At 34.5% G+C, this 15,763-nt stretch overlaps 1 protein-coding gene across 7 annotated transcripts in view; it reads left to right on the top strand.

Moving 5' to 3' along the window:
• ERCC8 (ERCC excision repair 8, CSA ubiquitin ligase complex subunit) overlaps positions 1–15,634 on the top strand; it is a 32,490-nt gene extending 16,856 nt beyond the window's left edge. For 6 of the 7 annotated variants that reach the window (XM_036409693.1, XM_036409691.1, XM_036409690.1 and 3 more), the window contains 7 exons: positions 241–309; positions 1,995–2,061; positions 5,111–5,211; positions 6,450–6,574; positions 8,742–8,939; positions 10,839–10,919; positions 15,517–15,634. In XM_036409693.1, the coding sequence (XP_036265586.1) occupies positions 241–309; positions 1,995–2,061; positions 5,111–5,211; positions 6,450–6,574; positions 8,742–8,939; positions 10,839–10,919; positions 15,517–15,585 (710 nt within the window). In that variant the 3' untranslated portion in view covers positions 15,586–15,634. The remainder of the gene's footprint in view (positions 1–240; positions 310–1,994; positions 2,062–5,110; positions 5,212–6,449; positions 6,575–8,741; positions 8,940–10,838; positions 10,920–15,516) is intronic. The other variant, XM_036409692.1, reaches the window with a different exon arrangement.
• The last annotated feature ends 129 nt before the right edge of the window (positions 15,635–15,763 follow it).

Genomic DNA, 15,763 nt, shown 5'->3' with positions numbered 1-15,763 from the left:
TTAAATGTTAAATAATAATGCAATAATAAAATTGTCTTAGTACTAAAATATAACTACCATTAAAATAAGTTTTCTAATTATAGACATTAAAATTATTTGAAATATATTTTAATATACATTTTCATATTTCTGTATGGATATAGTGAAAATGACATTAATTCATAATAGTAGTTTCTTATTTCTTTTTGATGATGATTTATAAGAAAATTATCTTAAACCATTTCTGTTTTTGTTTTACAGTTGGTACTAGAGCGCCCAAAGTACAACTTTGTGACTTGAAGTCTGGATCCTGTTGCCACATTCTACAGGGTATTTTTTATTTGTAACAACTACTACTCTGAGTAAACCATTCAATAAAAAGAAACATTACTAACAATGTATGCTTTGTAAGTGACATGACTGATGTGTTTTGTGCTAGTTGTTAAAAGTCAACAGGGAAATAAAGATCCTTCTGTGCATTATTCTTATAAAACTGAACTATTGAAGAGACATTTATATGAACAATGGCCATAGGGGAGCTCAAAGGTTATGGAAGGTCTAACTCAAAACCTTGTGCTATTTCTACCTGTGGAAAAATAAACTGCTTGTGAAACTTACATGAGTACATTTGTCTCATGAACATAGTCTAATATTGTTCTGGCTGAGTAAAGATTCTTAAAATTTAGGTGCTTTTTTAATTCCTCAATAAAAATATGTTAGAAAAAGATATTGACATAATACTTTGGTACAGGTATATGAAATTATTTTTGCTACTTTTAAAAGTCAGCATTATATAATTTAATTTTAAACAATGAAAATATGGGGTGTAATTCAGAAATATACATCTTTATTCATCTCTGAGAAACACATAAATATGTAAGAAAAACTTGGTGAAATAGATAACATTTGTTTTATATTATTAGTTTCTTTCTTTTTTTAATATATTTTATTGATTTTGTACAGAGAGAAAGGGAGAGAGATAGAGAGTCAGAAACATCAATGAGAGAGAGTCATCGATCAGCTGCCTCTTGCACACCCCCTACTGGGGATATGCCCGCAACCAAGGTGCATGCCCTTGACCGGAATCGAACCCAGGACCCTTCAGTTCCCAAGCCGACGCTCTATCCATTGAACCAAACCGGTTTCGGCGCTATTAGTTTCTTTTTAACATAAGCTAAGTAGATTAAAATAACTGATTTGAATAATTCAGTTAGGTAAAAATGCATTAAAATGCTGAAATCACTTATCTTATGAACTTTACCACTTTTGCTTTCTGGATAAAACTTTTATACAAATGTCTTTTCATAATCATGAATTAAAAGTTACTTTCCTGTCTTATATCTTCCTAAAAAGTTAGAAAATATTTTTATTGTTTAGAATGTTTATCTTTGGTTATTTTAGTGGCTTTTCCTATAGAGATAAGTAAATGATAGATTGAGTTGTTAGGCCAAGACCTGTATTTAAAAAGAAAGACTCACTTGCTCTGCCTATTTTTCCAAAGCAAAATCAGGCCTTTTATATTAAAACTAGTAGCCCTATGCAGTAGCTTTCTGCTGTTTGCCTCAGCTGGCCGCCCCGCCCTCCTGTAGCTCTCTGCCACAGGTAGCTCACTGCCCTGCCCTCCTGTAGCCCTCTGCTGGCTGTTATGCATCATGGCGTAACGACCATTTGCAAGTTACCTCTTTATTATATAGAATACCATATGTAAGAAATGCCCCTTAGACTTCCTATTAATACAGAATGTCCCCCCACAAATATCTATACACTATAACAGCTTATAGCTCAATTTTGAAAATGAAATATATTTTAATGCCGCCTTCATAATTACTCAAAGTGTATGTATACATATTTTGGAGCACCCTATACTTAAACCATTATTTAAAAAGTGAAAAAATGATTATATCAATTTACCTTTAATACTTAGTCTTCACTTTCTTCAGAATCAAAATTAATTGCACTGTATCTTTTGATTTTTAAGTACTTTGTAAGACTTTTCATACAGTTTGTATTTGCAGGTCACAGACAAGAAATTTTGGCAGTTTCCTGGTCACCACGTTATGATTATATCTTGGCAACTGCAAGGTAAATTGTAAATTATTTGGTTTTGAAGTTAATAATAAAAAGCATTTCTAGAAGACTATGTAAGATGTGTGTTTAGTTATTAGGTCCTTAAAAATAAAATTATTTAGTTACAGATTTTAATTCATATCACCGAAAGAATTTTTCTTTGCATAAAAGCTCTAATCTTGTCTAATCATTTTGAAAGTGCTCACCTTTTAAAATAAGAGAAAATAAAGAGAATCAGTGTAGCAGTGCAAATCTAGTACTGCTGGAAATATAGAAAAACAACTGTGTTGTGTCATTTTTGTATAAAAAAGTATTAGCGCTGTTAATTTAAAAATAGCATTTTTATTCATTTTTTTAATGCAGATTTATTTTGACTGATTCAACATATCCATCCATTCATTGATTCAATTTACTAATATTTAAAGACTGCCTACCATGTGCCAAGCATTCTGTAAGGGATATAGAGTCAACTAAGGTATATTCCCCTCAAGAAGCTAACAGAAAAATCAATTATATTACAGCCTGAAAAAATGCTTTCATAAAGTTAAGTCTCTGAGAGGTGTAATATGGGATAAGATAGCAGAAGCACTTAACTTGAGTGGACCAAAGCATTTGGGGGTTTTGTTTGTTGGAGGGAATAGTCTAATGTATTTAAATGGTGAGAGAAAGTACCAGTAGAGGGGAATTGGTGAAGATAAGAAATGGAGGGAAAGTTGTTACATCAAGACCTTAAACAGATATTTAAGGGAGCTGTATCAAGGGTCCAAGTAGAAGGAGGACACTTAATTTGACACATGAAGGGCACTGTGAGACTAAATGAAGAAGGAATACAGTTAAGTACATGAGTTTGCAGAGAGCTCAAGAAAGCGAGCATAGTGTTTTTTTAGTGGAATAGAACTTCATGTCATCCATTGAAAATACCAGAATGGGGATGCAATTTTAAGATTTAGATTAACAATTTTAACAATTGGGCTAGCAGTCTGGTACGGGCCACATAAGAATGCAGGGTGGGCAGTGTTGTGTGCTTAGTTGAATGTTTAGACCACAGATCTACTAAGCCACAGAAATCAAAATATTAAATGACACAGATTTAACAATTGTGTGAAAAAATGTGAAAGTCATGCGTATAAGGAAGGAAATAAAATCACAGAAAAGCTTATTGGAGTGAATCAAAGACATAATGAGATAGAAGAAGTATGTGTATCAGAGTAAGAAAATCAAAAAACTGAAAGTATAGGAAATAGTAGTCAAAGATTTTGATATAGACATTTTAATAAATGTTTGCAGAAGAATTATTACAAAAGCTATTCATATAATTTTTATAAAAATATGTGCCTGGATTTTTATAAAGCTGCTAGCCCTCCCTCTCTGTCACAGATTAGTCCCAAAAGACTATTTGTTACTGATTTGCAGAATGTAATGTTGAAATTTACAATTTCTGAAGTTGAATTCTTAAGAAGGTGACTAAAGAAGTGTGAAGGTGAGGAGCTAGGTGCTTTTTGTGGGTACATGCTAGCTTTTCCTCAAATAACAGGGAGGCTAATAGGTGATCAGTTCTCAGAGTACCCTCGGAATTTGAATCAGTACTAGAATGGATTTAGTAATCCATGTCAGATATCTCTAAAGCTAATCTGTTTTTTTGAAGAGATTTAAATCCTCGCACTCTCTCATTGCAAATGTTTTCTCCAGCTGGAAAGAAATAAAACCAACTTGAGAATGGAAACCTAGTTTTTTGCTGACTTCTGATTGGCTAGGTTTGATAGTGGTCTGTGAAATGAGTCACAGATTTATAAAATGCAATGCAGTGGTCTTTCTAATTAAAATGGCCTGGATAAACCCAATGGAATATTGTTGAATCTTTGTGATGACTGAAAGTAGGTGTTGAACTGATTATATATATATTATATTAATTATATAATTATAATTAATTATAATTATATATATATATATATATATATATATATATATATATATATTAATCCTCACTGGAGGACATTTTTTCCATTGATTTCTAGAGATAGTGGAAGGGAGGGAAGACAGGGAGAGGAAGAGAAAGCAATATTGATGTGAGATGAGATGGACATATCGATTGGTTGCCTCCCCCACGCCCCTTCTTGGAATGGGGAACTTGCAACCAAGGTACATGCCCTTGACCAGGAATGGAACCCATGACCTAAAAGCTGAAATTAATGAGAAAAATAAATAAATAAAAACTGAAATTAATAAACCATGGTTTTGCCTTTCTTTTCCTTGAAGTAAAATGAAAAATAAATATCTAATTTCTAGAAGACATTAAATTTAGTTATTGTATATTGGGCAAAGATTGATTTGAGTATAGGAAACCAAATAAAAATATTTTGCTCTTATTAATTTTGTTCTTATTTTTATCATATAAAATTAAAAGCTCAGCCCTAGCTGCTTTGGCTCAGTGGATAGAGTGTCAGCCTGCAGACTGAAGAGTCCTGGGTTCAGTTCTGTTCAAGGGCACATGCCTGGGTTGCGAGCACGATCCCCGTTTAGGGGGGCTGCAGGAGGCAGCTGATCAATGATTCTCATCATTGATGTTTCTCTCCCTCTCCCTTCCTCTCAGAAATCAATAAAAATATATTTAAAATTAATCAATTAATTAAATTAAAAGCCCACCAAATCCATGCTAAATGAATTCTTAAGCAAAGTGAAATTAGTTAACTGCTTGATTGTGTAGACAACATTTTGAATAATAAACAATAGTAAGGCTGTAGTGACAAATTTGCTTAAGCAACAAGCTCTAAGCCTACCTACTCCTTGAGAAAGATGTTCCTGTTATTAAAAAAATAAAGAAAATAAAAACTACATAATAATAAAAAAATGAAATGTAGCAGAATTCTATCCTTGTGATCTAAAAAAAATATTTTTTCTCTTATTTTTTACTTCTTTGTGATCCTGTTGACTATTGAATGTTTGCTTATAAGACAAAAGTACAATAACCCAAATGTAGAAATACGCCATAATACTGAAAATATAAGTGAAGAGTACAGTCACTATTCTAGTTATTTATGTCACTGTAACATTTATCTCTTCTCAGTGCTGACAGTAGAGTAAAATTATGGGATGTGAGGAAAGCATCAGGATGTTTGATTACTCTTGATCAGCATAATGGGGAAAAGTCACAAGCTGCTGAATCAGGTAATGGGGAATGCACTAAATATGAAATATGATAATGATAGCATTCTTATATTGAAAATTTTGAATAAAACCAATACTAAATATATATTGACAAATGGCAAATTTTGTGATTTATTTTTAAAAGGCATTCATATTAAGTCAATTTCTTAATTAAAATAAATTATTGTTGTCTTTCTTCAAAATACAAGTTAATATGGCATTTCTTCTGTCCCTGAATTTTCAAGTGTAAAAACTTTTCTGGATTAATGTTACCTTTTTTTTCTTTCTAATTATACTAACTAATACAAATTCAGTGCCACTTAGGAAGTTTTAATTAAATTAAAGAAGTAATAACAGTTAGTGGCCATTATGTCAGAACAAAATTTGCAAGTTGTGTTAAATGTGTCAGGTGATAAAGTACCTCAATTGCATTTTTACAATAGAATTTCATTTTTGTGTAGGTTAAAATTCTGATTCAGAATTAATTCTGGATCAGAAATAATTAGGATGAACTATATAAAAATCTTAATTGTTTTAATAATCTTTTTACTTAATCAGGCTATTGAGAATTATGCTTTCTCAAAGTTGTTTATTTTGAAAGTAATAGGAATTTTGATTGCGAGACTAGAACATTATCTTCTGATAATGTTTTTAAAATAGGAAATACTACTACTAATGACTTTTAATAGTCCTCGGGATGATTTTTAGACTAAAAATGGAAATAGTATATAAGAATTTTGAAATGTGTTTAAATTTTTTGTGTTAGATTATGTATTTGAGTTTTATAATACAGTTTAAATACTTTTTGTATTTTTTTTAAATTAATTTTAGAGAGGAAAAGAGGAGAGAGAGAAAGAAACATCTATGATGAGAGAGAATCATTGATCAGCTGCCTCCTTCACGACCCCTACTAGGGATTGAGCCTATAAGCTGTGCACATGCTCCAACCATGACCTTCTGGTTCATAGGTTAACACTCAACCATGAAGCCACAGCAGCGAGGCACACAGCTTACTCTTTGAAGACAAATATATTTGGCAAGAATTTTTTTCCTTTGACTTTTTAGTTTTCCTCAGTTTAATGGTTCTAATTTATATAGATTATCATATTCAAATAATCAAAAGGTTGATGAATGTTAAATATAATCAACTTATATATTCAGATAGTTGTCCTTGAATGTGTTTAAATAAATAGATCATCAGGCATTAAATATGTACTGAATGCAAGAACAGATAAACTGAGTTGTATTTTTCATTGCAGCAAACACTGCTCATAATGGGAAAGTTAATGGCTTATGTTTTACAAGCGATGGGCTTCACCTGCTGACTATTGGTACTGATAATCGAATGAGGCTCTGGAATAGTTCCAATGGAGAAAACACACTAGTAAGAAATTTTTAAAACCTTTTGAATATAAATTAATATTTTTATATTAAAAACCTTTTGAATATAAATTAAAGAAATGGATGTGTCATACACCATTTGACTTTTTTTTCGTATAGATTTAACTCCGTTTCTTGTCTAACTCTATTTCTTAACTCTGAATCAGCTTTTTTTCCTTTATTGTTTAATGTATTACTAGATAAGTCTCTTTTTCTCTGCATTGGCCTCTCCCCGGCTGCCCCCAACCCCCAACACATACCCTCACCCCCACACCTGCAGCCCCCCCCCCCCATTGTTTATGCTCATATGCATGCATACAAGTCCTTTGGTTGATCTCTTACCCCCTCACCCATTGCCTTCCCTCATAGGTTGGACAGTTTGTTTGATGCCTCTATGACTCTGGTTCTATTTGTTTTCATCAGTTATGTTGTTCATTATATTCCACAAATGAGTGAGATCATGTGATATTTTTCTTTCTCTGGCTGGCTTATTTCACTTAGCATAATGCTTTCCAATTCCATCCATGCTGTTGCAAATGGTAAGAATTCCTTCTTTTTTATATCAGGGTAGTATTCCATTGTGTAGATGTACCACAGTTTTCTTATCCACTCATTTGCTGATGGGCACTTAGGCTCTTTCCAAATCTTAGCTATTGTAAATTGTGGTGCTATGAACATAGGGGTGCATATATCCTTTCTATTTATCCATTCATATTGTTCTTTAGATAAAATCACATGGTATTTGTCTTTCTCTGACTTATTTCTCTTAGCATAATATCCTCTGGGTCCATCTATGCTGTGGCAAATCACATAGGGATCTTGTTAAAATAAAGGATAGGGCCGAGAATTATGAATTTCTATTGTCTGCATAATTTTCATAGTTATCATTTTTAATTTCTATGTAAACTACAGAATTAATGTAACATTACTAGAAATTTACATATAATCTCAGTTATTTTGCTATTTGAATTAATGCATTGAATTCCTCTTGACATAGAGCTTTCTGCTGTTAAATTATTTTCCTAAGATAAATTCCTAGTAGTTACTAGGTCAAGGAATAAGAATATCATTGTTGTTTAATGGGTATAGAGTTTCAGTTTTTTAAGATGAGCTGAAACCGGTTTGGCTCAGTGGATAGAGCATCGGCCTGCGGACTGAAGGGTCCCGTGTTCAATTCTGGTCAAGGGCATGTACCTTTGTTGCGGGCACATCCCCAATAGGGGGTGTGCAAGAGGCAGCTGATCGATGTTTCTCTCTCATCGATGTTTCTAACTCTCTATCTCTCTCTCTTCCTCTGTAAAAAATCAATAAAGTAAAAAAATAAAATAAAATAAATAAAGATGAAAAGATTTGTGAACACTGATGGTGATGGTTGTACAATTGTTAATGTGCTTAATGTCAATGAACTGCACACTTAAATGGGATTAAAATGGCAAATTTTATGTATATTTTACCATAATTGAAAATGTTTTAAAATAAAAGGTTATTTCCCACCAAGTACAGTATCTTTGTATTTTTGTTGCATAATAAACCTTTTGGCCTTTAGAAGAAATGACCAAATTAAGGGCCTCCATGTTTATTTCCCTTATGCCCATATTGAGTATTTTATGGTTTCTTAAAATGTTTGCTAAATTGTTGAGAATTCTTCTTCTTTTTTTTTAATCCTCACACAAGGATATTTTTTCACATTGATTTTTAGAGAGAGTGGAAGGGAGAGGGAGAGACAGAGAGAAACACCAACATGAGAGAGACAAATCGATTGGTTGCCTCCCGCATGCTCCTGACCAGGGCTGGGAGCCTACAACCAAGGTACATGCCCTTAACTAGAATCAAACCCAGGAACCTTCAGTCCACAAGCTGATGCTCTATCCACTGAGCAAAACCAGCTAGGTTGAGAATTATTCTTTAAGGATGCCTTAATTGCTTTTTTCTTTCTATCAAGGTTGAAATCTGAACATTTTTTTGTGTGTGGAATTTTTTACTATTTGTATTTCCTCCTTTGAAATGTATATTTATGTCATTGGCACTTCTTTATATTAGAGCATTGGTCATTTCCTTTAGATATATAAGAACCCTTTTATAATATAGTCTAATATTTTAGTAAATACTTCTAGTCTTTATCTTTTTAATTCAGATTTAAGAAATAACTTCTTGATTTTTATATCCTGCAGGTGAATTACGGAAAAGTTTATAATGACAGTAGAAAAGGATTGAAATTCGCTGTCTCCTGTGGCTGCAGTTCAGAATTTGTTTTTGTACCATATGGTAGCACCATTGCTGTTTATACAATTTACTCAGGAGAACAGATAACTATGCTTAAGGGACATTATAAAAGTGTTGACTGCTGTGTATTTCAGTCTAATTTCCAGGTAAGAATGATACCAATGGGAATTTAAAATATTTAGGTAGGTAGTTTGCCAGACTAGTTGTATATATATATGCACGTGTGTGTGTGTGTGTGTGTGTATCAGAATTAGTTATAACTTAATTATGAGGAATTATATTTTTAATTCACATTTGAGTTTGGGTTCATTAATAAAGGCTAATATAGAATATATTTTTAGATAGTATAGGATGTAAATATATATGAATCAATATTTAATACTCAACATCTTCATTGAGATAAACTTTTTTTTGCATATGGGCTCCATTAGAAAATTTGGGGCAAATTAAAATAAATTCTTGCAAACAGTCTTTTTGGAAAAATAGAATATATGTGTCTAATCTCAAAATACAGTTTGTGTATCTTGATTTAAGTATGTATGAGCTATGTAAATTTTGTTTATTCCTTACTAGAGGCCCGGTGCACAAAATTCACGCAGGGTGGGGGGGCGGTGCTGGGGTTCCCCTCAGCCCAGCCTGCACCCTGTCCAATCTGGGATCCCTCTTACAATCCAGGACTGCTGGCTCCCAACTGCTCACCTGCCTGCCTTCCTGATTGCCCCTAACTGCTTCTGCTGCCAGCCTAATCACCCCCTAACCACTCCCATGCCAGTCTGATTGATGTCTAACTGCTCCCCTGCCAGCCTGTTTACCCCCAACTACCCTCCTCTGCCAGCCTGGTCATCCCTAACTGCTCTCTCCTACAGGCTTAATCGCCCCCAACTTCTCTCCCTTGCAGGCCTGGTCCCTCCCAACTGCCCTTCCCTGTTGGCCATCTTGTGGTGGCCATCTTGTGTCCACATGGGGGCAGGATCTTTGACTACATGGGGGCAGCTATCTTGATCTTGTGTGTTGGAGTGATAGTCAATCTGCATATTACTCTTTTATTAGACAGAATAGAGGCTGGTGCATGGGTGAGGGCCAGCTGGTTTGCCATGAAGGGTGTCCCAGATCAGGGTGGGGGTTCCCTTGGGCCCATGGGGCAGCCTAGGCGAGGGGCTTCTGGTGGTTTACAGGCCACCGTGCCCCCTGGCCACCCAAGTGGAGGCCCTGGTATCTGGGATATATTTGTCTTCTATAATTGAAACTTTGTAGCCTGGAGCAAGCCTCCTGCTCCCTCTGTGGCCACAGCCATTTCTGTTGGAATTTATGTACCTTTTATAATTGAAACTTTGTAGCCTGGAGGCCTAGGCCGGCCAGGGCAGGTGGAAAGCTTGGCAGAGGGATTAGTGAGGGACAACCAAACGACTGAACAGCAGGCTGTGTGGGCAACCAGGCCAGTGGGGGTGGGGGTGTGGGGTTGGTGGCGATCAGGCTGGCAGGCAGAGGCAGTTAGGGGTGATCATATTGGAAGGGGGGCAGTTAGGGACAACTAGGTTGGTGGGGGGGGGGGGGGAGTGAGGGGCAATCAGGCTGACAGGCAGAGGCGGTTAGGGGTGATCAGGCTGGCCGGGGGAGGGGCAGTTAGGGGCGAATCAGGCAGGCAGGTGAGCGGTCAGGAGCCAGCGGTCCAGTACTGTGAGAGGGATGTTTGACTGCCAGTTTAGGCCCTATCCCAGCAGTCAGACATCCTCTGAGGGGTCCTGGATTGGAGAGGGTGCGGACTGGGCTGAGGAGATCCTCTCCCCCACCCCATGCATGAATTTTGTGCACCAGGTCTATAGTTGGTGGAATTTTTAGGATTCTCTACAGTATCATGTCATCTGCAAATATTGACAGTTTTACTTCTTTTCCAATTTGGATGTCTTTTATTTTTTTTCTTCTCATGTAATTGCTTGACTAAGACTTCCAGTACTATATTGAATATAAGTGATGAAAGTGTTTCAAATTAGTACCAGCTTTAAGTTAATTAACTCTCATTCACATATTTGCTTTCTGTGTTATAGGAACTTTACAGTGGTAGCAGAGACTGCAATATACTTGCTTGGATACCATCCTTAAATGAACCAGTGCCTGATGATGATGGGGTAAATATTGTTTGTACAAATTTTTTAGTGACTTCTAAATCATAAAGAAAATGTTTTTTTTTTATAAAATGTTTTTTTTTTTTTAAAAAGACACTGACAAATCTTTAAGTGGCTGGTCAAACATTGTATGAATACCTCCAGATTTCATCACATGTCTAATTGGTTTATTATGGCCCTGATTAGTTTTAGTACACAGCAGCTTTAAGTGACTGAATATTCTTCTGTAGAAAGCTTAATGTGGTGAAGTAATTTGATCCAGCCATTTATTTTGCATTATTATTTAATTACTGTGTCCTGCTGTTTGGGAATCCCTATATACATTAAATCCAAGTTAAAACAGTATAGATCCTGTTAGGAAGTATAACAATTATTTACCAAATAAAAGTTAATCTATTATGATATATGTTTGGAAAAAGAACATTAGAAGAAAACTGAAATGCTTAATTTATAAAGCTAACATGTGATTATGATTATTTATTTCCTTATTATGTAGTCATAATTTGAACTCCTCATCTAGAAAAAATTTTGTATATGAAAAATTAACCTGAATGAAGAGAAAATCAAATAGAGTTACACAAGTTAGCTTTATTTTTGTTTTAGAGCTATAAATCCTTATCTTTCAAAATATACTGTTTTAGGTTAAGATAGCAATAATTCTCATCCTATATAATAGTCCTATACAATAAAAGAGGAATATGCTAATTACCCGTTAAGCCCTGAGGCCTATGACCAAAGCCATAAAGAACAGATCCTGGATCTGCAGGAGGGTGGGACATCAAACTACAAGTGGGCAGCAGAAAGCTACAGGACAGGGCAGGGCAGCAAGCAAGCTATGTGTGGGCAGCAGGAACCTACTGGGGCACGGATTTGTGCACAAGGCTACTAGTCTACATTAATAAAAGAGAAAAATGCTAATTGACTATACCTTCCTTACACACCCAGCCAGTCAGAGTAAGTATGCAAATTAACCCAACAAAGATGGTGGTTAATTTGCATAGGCTGAGGAAGGGAGGAGTGAAGACTGAAGACAGCATAGAAGGAAGAGGGGGGAAAGGAAAAGCAAGGCAGCTGCCAGAGGGAAAGCATGGGCGGGGCGGGAGGCGGCAGCCCATCCTGCAATGGGCCCCTAGTATCAACATAAAATGGTCTCTGCTAAGATTATTTTCACAAAACTTTAGTTTGAAAGTTTTCTGTGAATGTAGGTACAACATGAATGTGATCATTTTACAGATACCCAGTGGAGAAGTTCATCTATACAAGACTCTGTTCCTGACATTTATAATTACTTTTTAACTCATATTTAAATGTTTTTCATCTCAACTATAAAAAACTCCTGCAGTTTCCTAGAGAGGCAACTACCTACAGTTCAGAACAAAACACACATACACACACTCAGTCTTTAGTTTCAGGAAATTAAGTAATAATAAAACTGGTAGGCAACTGGATTTGAATCCCAATTTTGCCATTTATTAGTTGTCTGGGACAAGTTTATATCCCTAAGTTTATATCATCAAAGAAAAGTTGTTTTTAGGATCCCTTTCAGATCCACCCTTAGGTGAGCTTTACTTTCCCATCAACCAAGATATAATCCATTATGGGTGTTTTTTCTAAAATCCTAGATAGTGGAGGAATTTAGTTCTGCATTAGAAACTGATGGATATTGGGCAGTAGGAACAAATTTTATGGTCTTGAAATATAAATCCTGGTATTTAATTGACAGGCTGTTTTATTATATCAGTAATCTGCCTTCTTTTCCCCCTCTTTCTAAAATAGTTGTGGTCAAAGCAAGCCTATATAGCTCTTAATTTTTCCTTTCTGAGACCTATAGGTCAGTTACATTACAGTCTAAATTTGACCTCTCATCAAGAATATTACTTCTTTTTTAGTCACACAATATAGAACTTTTATTTATCATTTGTGCAAGTGTATAATTACTTTATATTCTACCTATGGAGACTTTCCAATAATGACCATTAAGAAATTTAGGATTTATCAAGATGTATATGCGGTAGATGTTTGTTTCTGTCCTTCTTTCCCAGTTTTTGGACTTGGATTAGATCCCCTCTAAACTCATGCTTTCCTATTTTCGTGACTTTTGCAATTATCTGTCAATAGAACAGGCAGCCTGGTAAGGTACAGATGTTCAAGCATAGAAAGGATGTCCACTAGGAGGAGATGTTGTAGAGAAAACTGTCGGTAGCTACAGTGGGTCTCAAGCAATAATATGTGTATACATCCATACATATTTTTACTGCAGCTTCTAATTTAAGTATGATGCTTCATTTGTGATTTTTAGCAATAAAATATACTTCCTATAATACATTACAGTATAAGAAGTAATGTTAGTAGTATATTACTACTACAAACAGTAACATTTATATACAACTACATTTTAATTTTCACTTGATTTTTGTTTCTTTGCTCAAAAATAATATACAGTAAAATATAATTTTACTTCTCTGTTGACTCTCCAAATGAAATTTAAATATTTAATAAGTTACATAATGGCCTTCCATAGTAGAATTTGGAGGCATGACCATTATATGGTTTATCCAGGGATGTTTTTGGTAAAGTTAAAGACTTCCAAAGATAGAGTAGGAAAGAGAAATATCACCTTGCCCTAAGGACAATGCATCTTTGAGTAAACTCTCACTAGATAACTTAGTAGTTAAGTTATAAACCCGGTAAACATTTGGATGAAAGAATAAATGAATATAATTTAGTACACTACTCTTGCAAATGCATAGACTGCTGCTAGAAATAAATGGTTAGCTGAAATTTGGAAATTGTTTGGTATCTGGACATTTGGGGTACAATTGAATTTTGTTGTACAACTAAGTGATGATAGTCAACATTAGGTTTAGTAATACCCTGTTTCCCCGAAAATAAGACAGTGTCTTATATTAATTTTTTCTCCCAAAGTTGCACTAGGTCTTATTTTCGGAGGATGTCTTAATTTTCGGGGAAACACGGTAGTGGCAATAGCCAACATTAGATTAGTAATAGACTATAGGACAGCTATAAAGAATACCTAAATTAATATATTGTTTTACAACCATCCTGGCTGATACTTTGGGTATTTACTGGATGTCTACTTGTTCTACCATCATCATTATTTGAACTATAAAATTATGTCATCCTAGGGATTACCTAGTGTATATCTGAGAATATTGCTGTATGTTGCTATATGTTGTAAAAGCATATTGCTGTACGTTGTAAAAGCAATACATGTAAGATAATTTGAGTAGTCTTGGTGATAATTTGAAGTCTTATAGCAAATGTTAAAGCAGCAGAATGAGAAGTAAACCTGACTTATAATGCCCAGACACTCAAAAAAAAATGAGACCATCTTAAAGCCCTTTAGTCATTTGCCAGAGAATAAGAAGGTAACCATTTAAAATATTTCCCAAAAAAGTGAGTTGCTTTAAAATACCACAGATAATTAAAATTCCTCTAGTTGCTGATTACCTTTATTAGGAATAACTCTAAAGCCATCAGAATACTATGATCCTTATGCTGCCATAAAAAAGAAGGAATTCTCATCATTTGCAGCAACCTGGATAGAATTGGAGAACATTATGCTGAGTGAAATAAGCCAATCAATGAAAGAGAAACACCACATGACCTCACTCATTTGTGGATGATAAAGAACATTATAAACTGATGAACCAAGAGACAGATATAGAGAAAGTAAAGCAATAGGCAGACTGTCAAATTACAGTGGGGAGGGGAGGAAGATCGGGGAGAGATAATAGATCAACCAAAGGATTTGCATACATGCATATAAGTACAACCAATGGACATAAAACTCTGGGGAGGGAGGGTATGTATGGGAGGGAGGGAGGGGGCGAAAAAAAAATCAATAAAACATTTTTTTAAAAAAGAAAAAAAAAAGAATACTATGATCTTTTATTGTTTTAAATAAACATCAGTAAATGCATGTTATCTTTTCAAGAAATCTCCCAGGGAAACCTAGTGCTAATGACAAACGTGTTACCATTTCTGACACATTTTTGCATTGCTTCTGAACCCCTTTACCAACCATAAAAAATAAATAAATCTCACAACTTAATAACCCAAATTACTTTTTGAACCAAAAATTGTATTACTTAGGTTAATGAATACCTTATTCTTCATTTTCCGATATTTGCTTATTTATAAAAGTCAGGTCCATCCAAACAATAAAAAGTTGTCTAGTCAGACTGTAGACCTGGCTCCAATCTTAGCTATAAGGATGGTAATTTGTCACTTTCTCCAGATAATTCCAAAGAGTTGCAGAAATATATTAAGCAATAGCATCATGGTATGTGCATGTACACTCTCATGAGCTCACACATATGTATGTATGTGTTGTGAGGTAACTGCTTTGTGGGAAACATAGATAATTTGGATAAAGTCTGGTATGTCTATTTAAAATGAAATTACATTATCTTATATAGTATGTGGGGTGTTTCTCACATTACCTGTTTTATAATTAACAATTATATTGTTTCTTTCAAAATACCTAATTGTTTTTATCTGATATATTAATAACTATATTGTGAACCTAAAATCATGAGATAGATTAATCAAATATTTCTTTTCCCTCTCTTTTTAGACCTCAACCAGATCACATTTAAATCCAGCATTTGAAGATGCCTGGAGCAGCAGTGATGAGGAAGGATGAATGTCACCTTTGTACCTTTGTGTCTCTGTTAATGAAAAAATTTTAATGGGACTGTTACATTATTTTTTAAAATTGTTCAGTGATAGCTAAATTAGCTCTGAATCTGGATGATTTTTCTCCTCATGTTTTAAAGTGTGATTAAAATATGTCCTAGCTAGTGTGGCTCAGTAGATAGAAC

Source organism: Pipistrellus kuhlii, unplaced genomic scaffold (assembly GCF_014108245.1).
Source record: "Pipistrellus kuhlii isolate mPipKuh1 unplaced genomic scaffold, mPipKuh1.p scaffold_m20_p_4, whole genome shotgun sequence".
Lineage (NCBI taxonomy): Eukaryota > Metazoa > Chordata > Mammalia > Chiroptera > Vespertilionidae > Pipistrellus > Pipistrellus kuhlii.
This window is presented reverse-complemented; position numbering and strand designations above follow the sequence as displayed.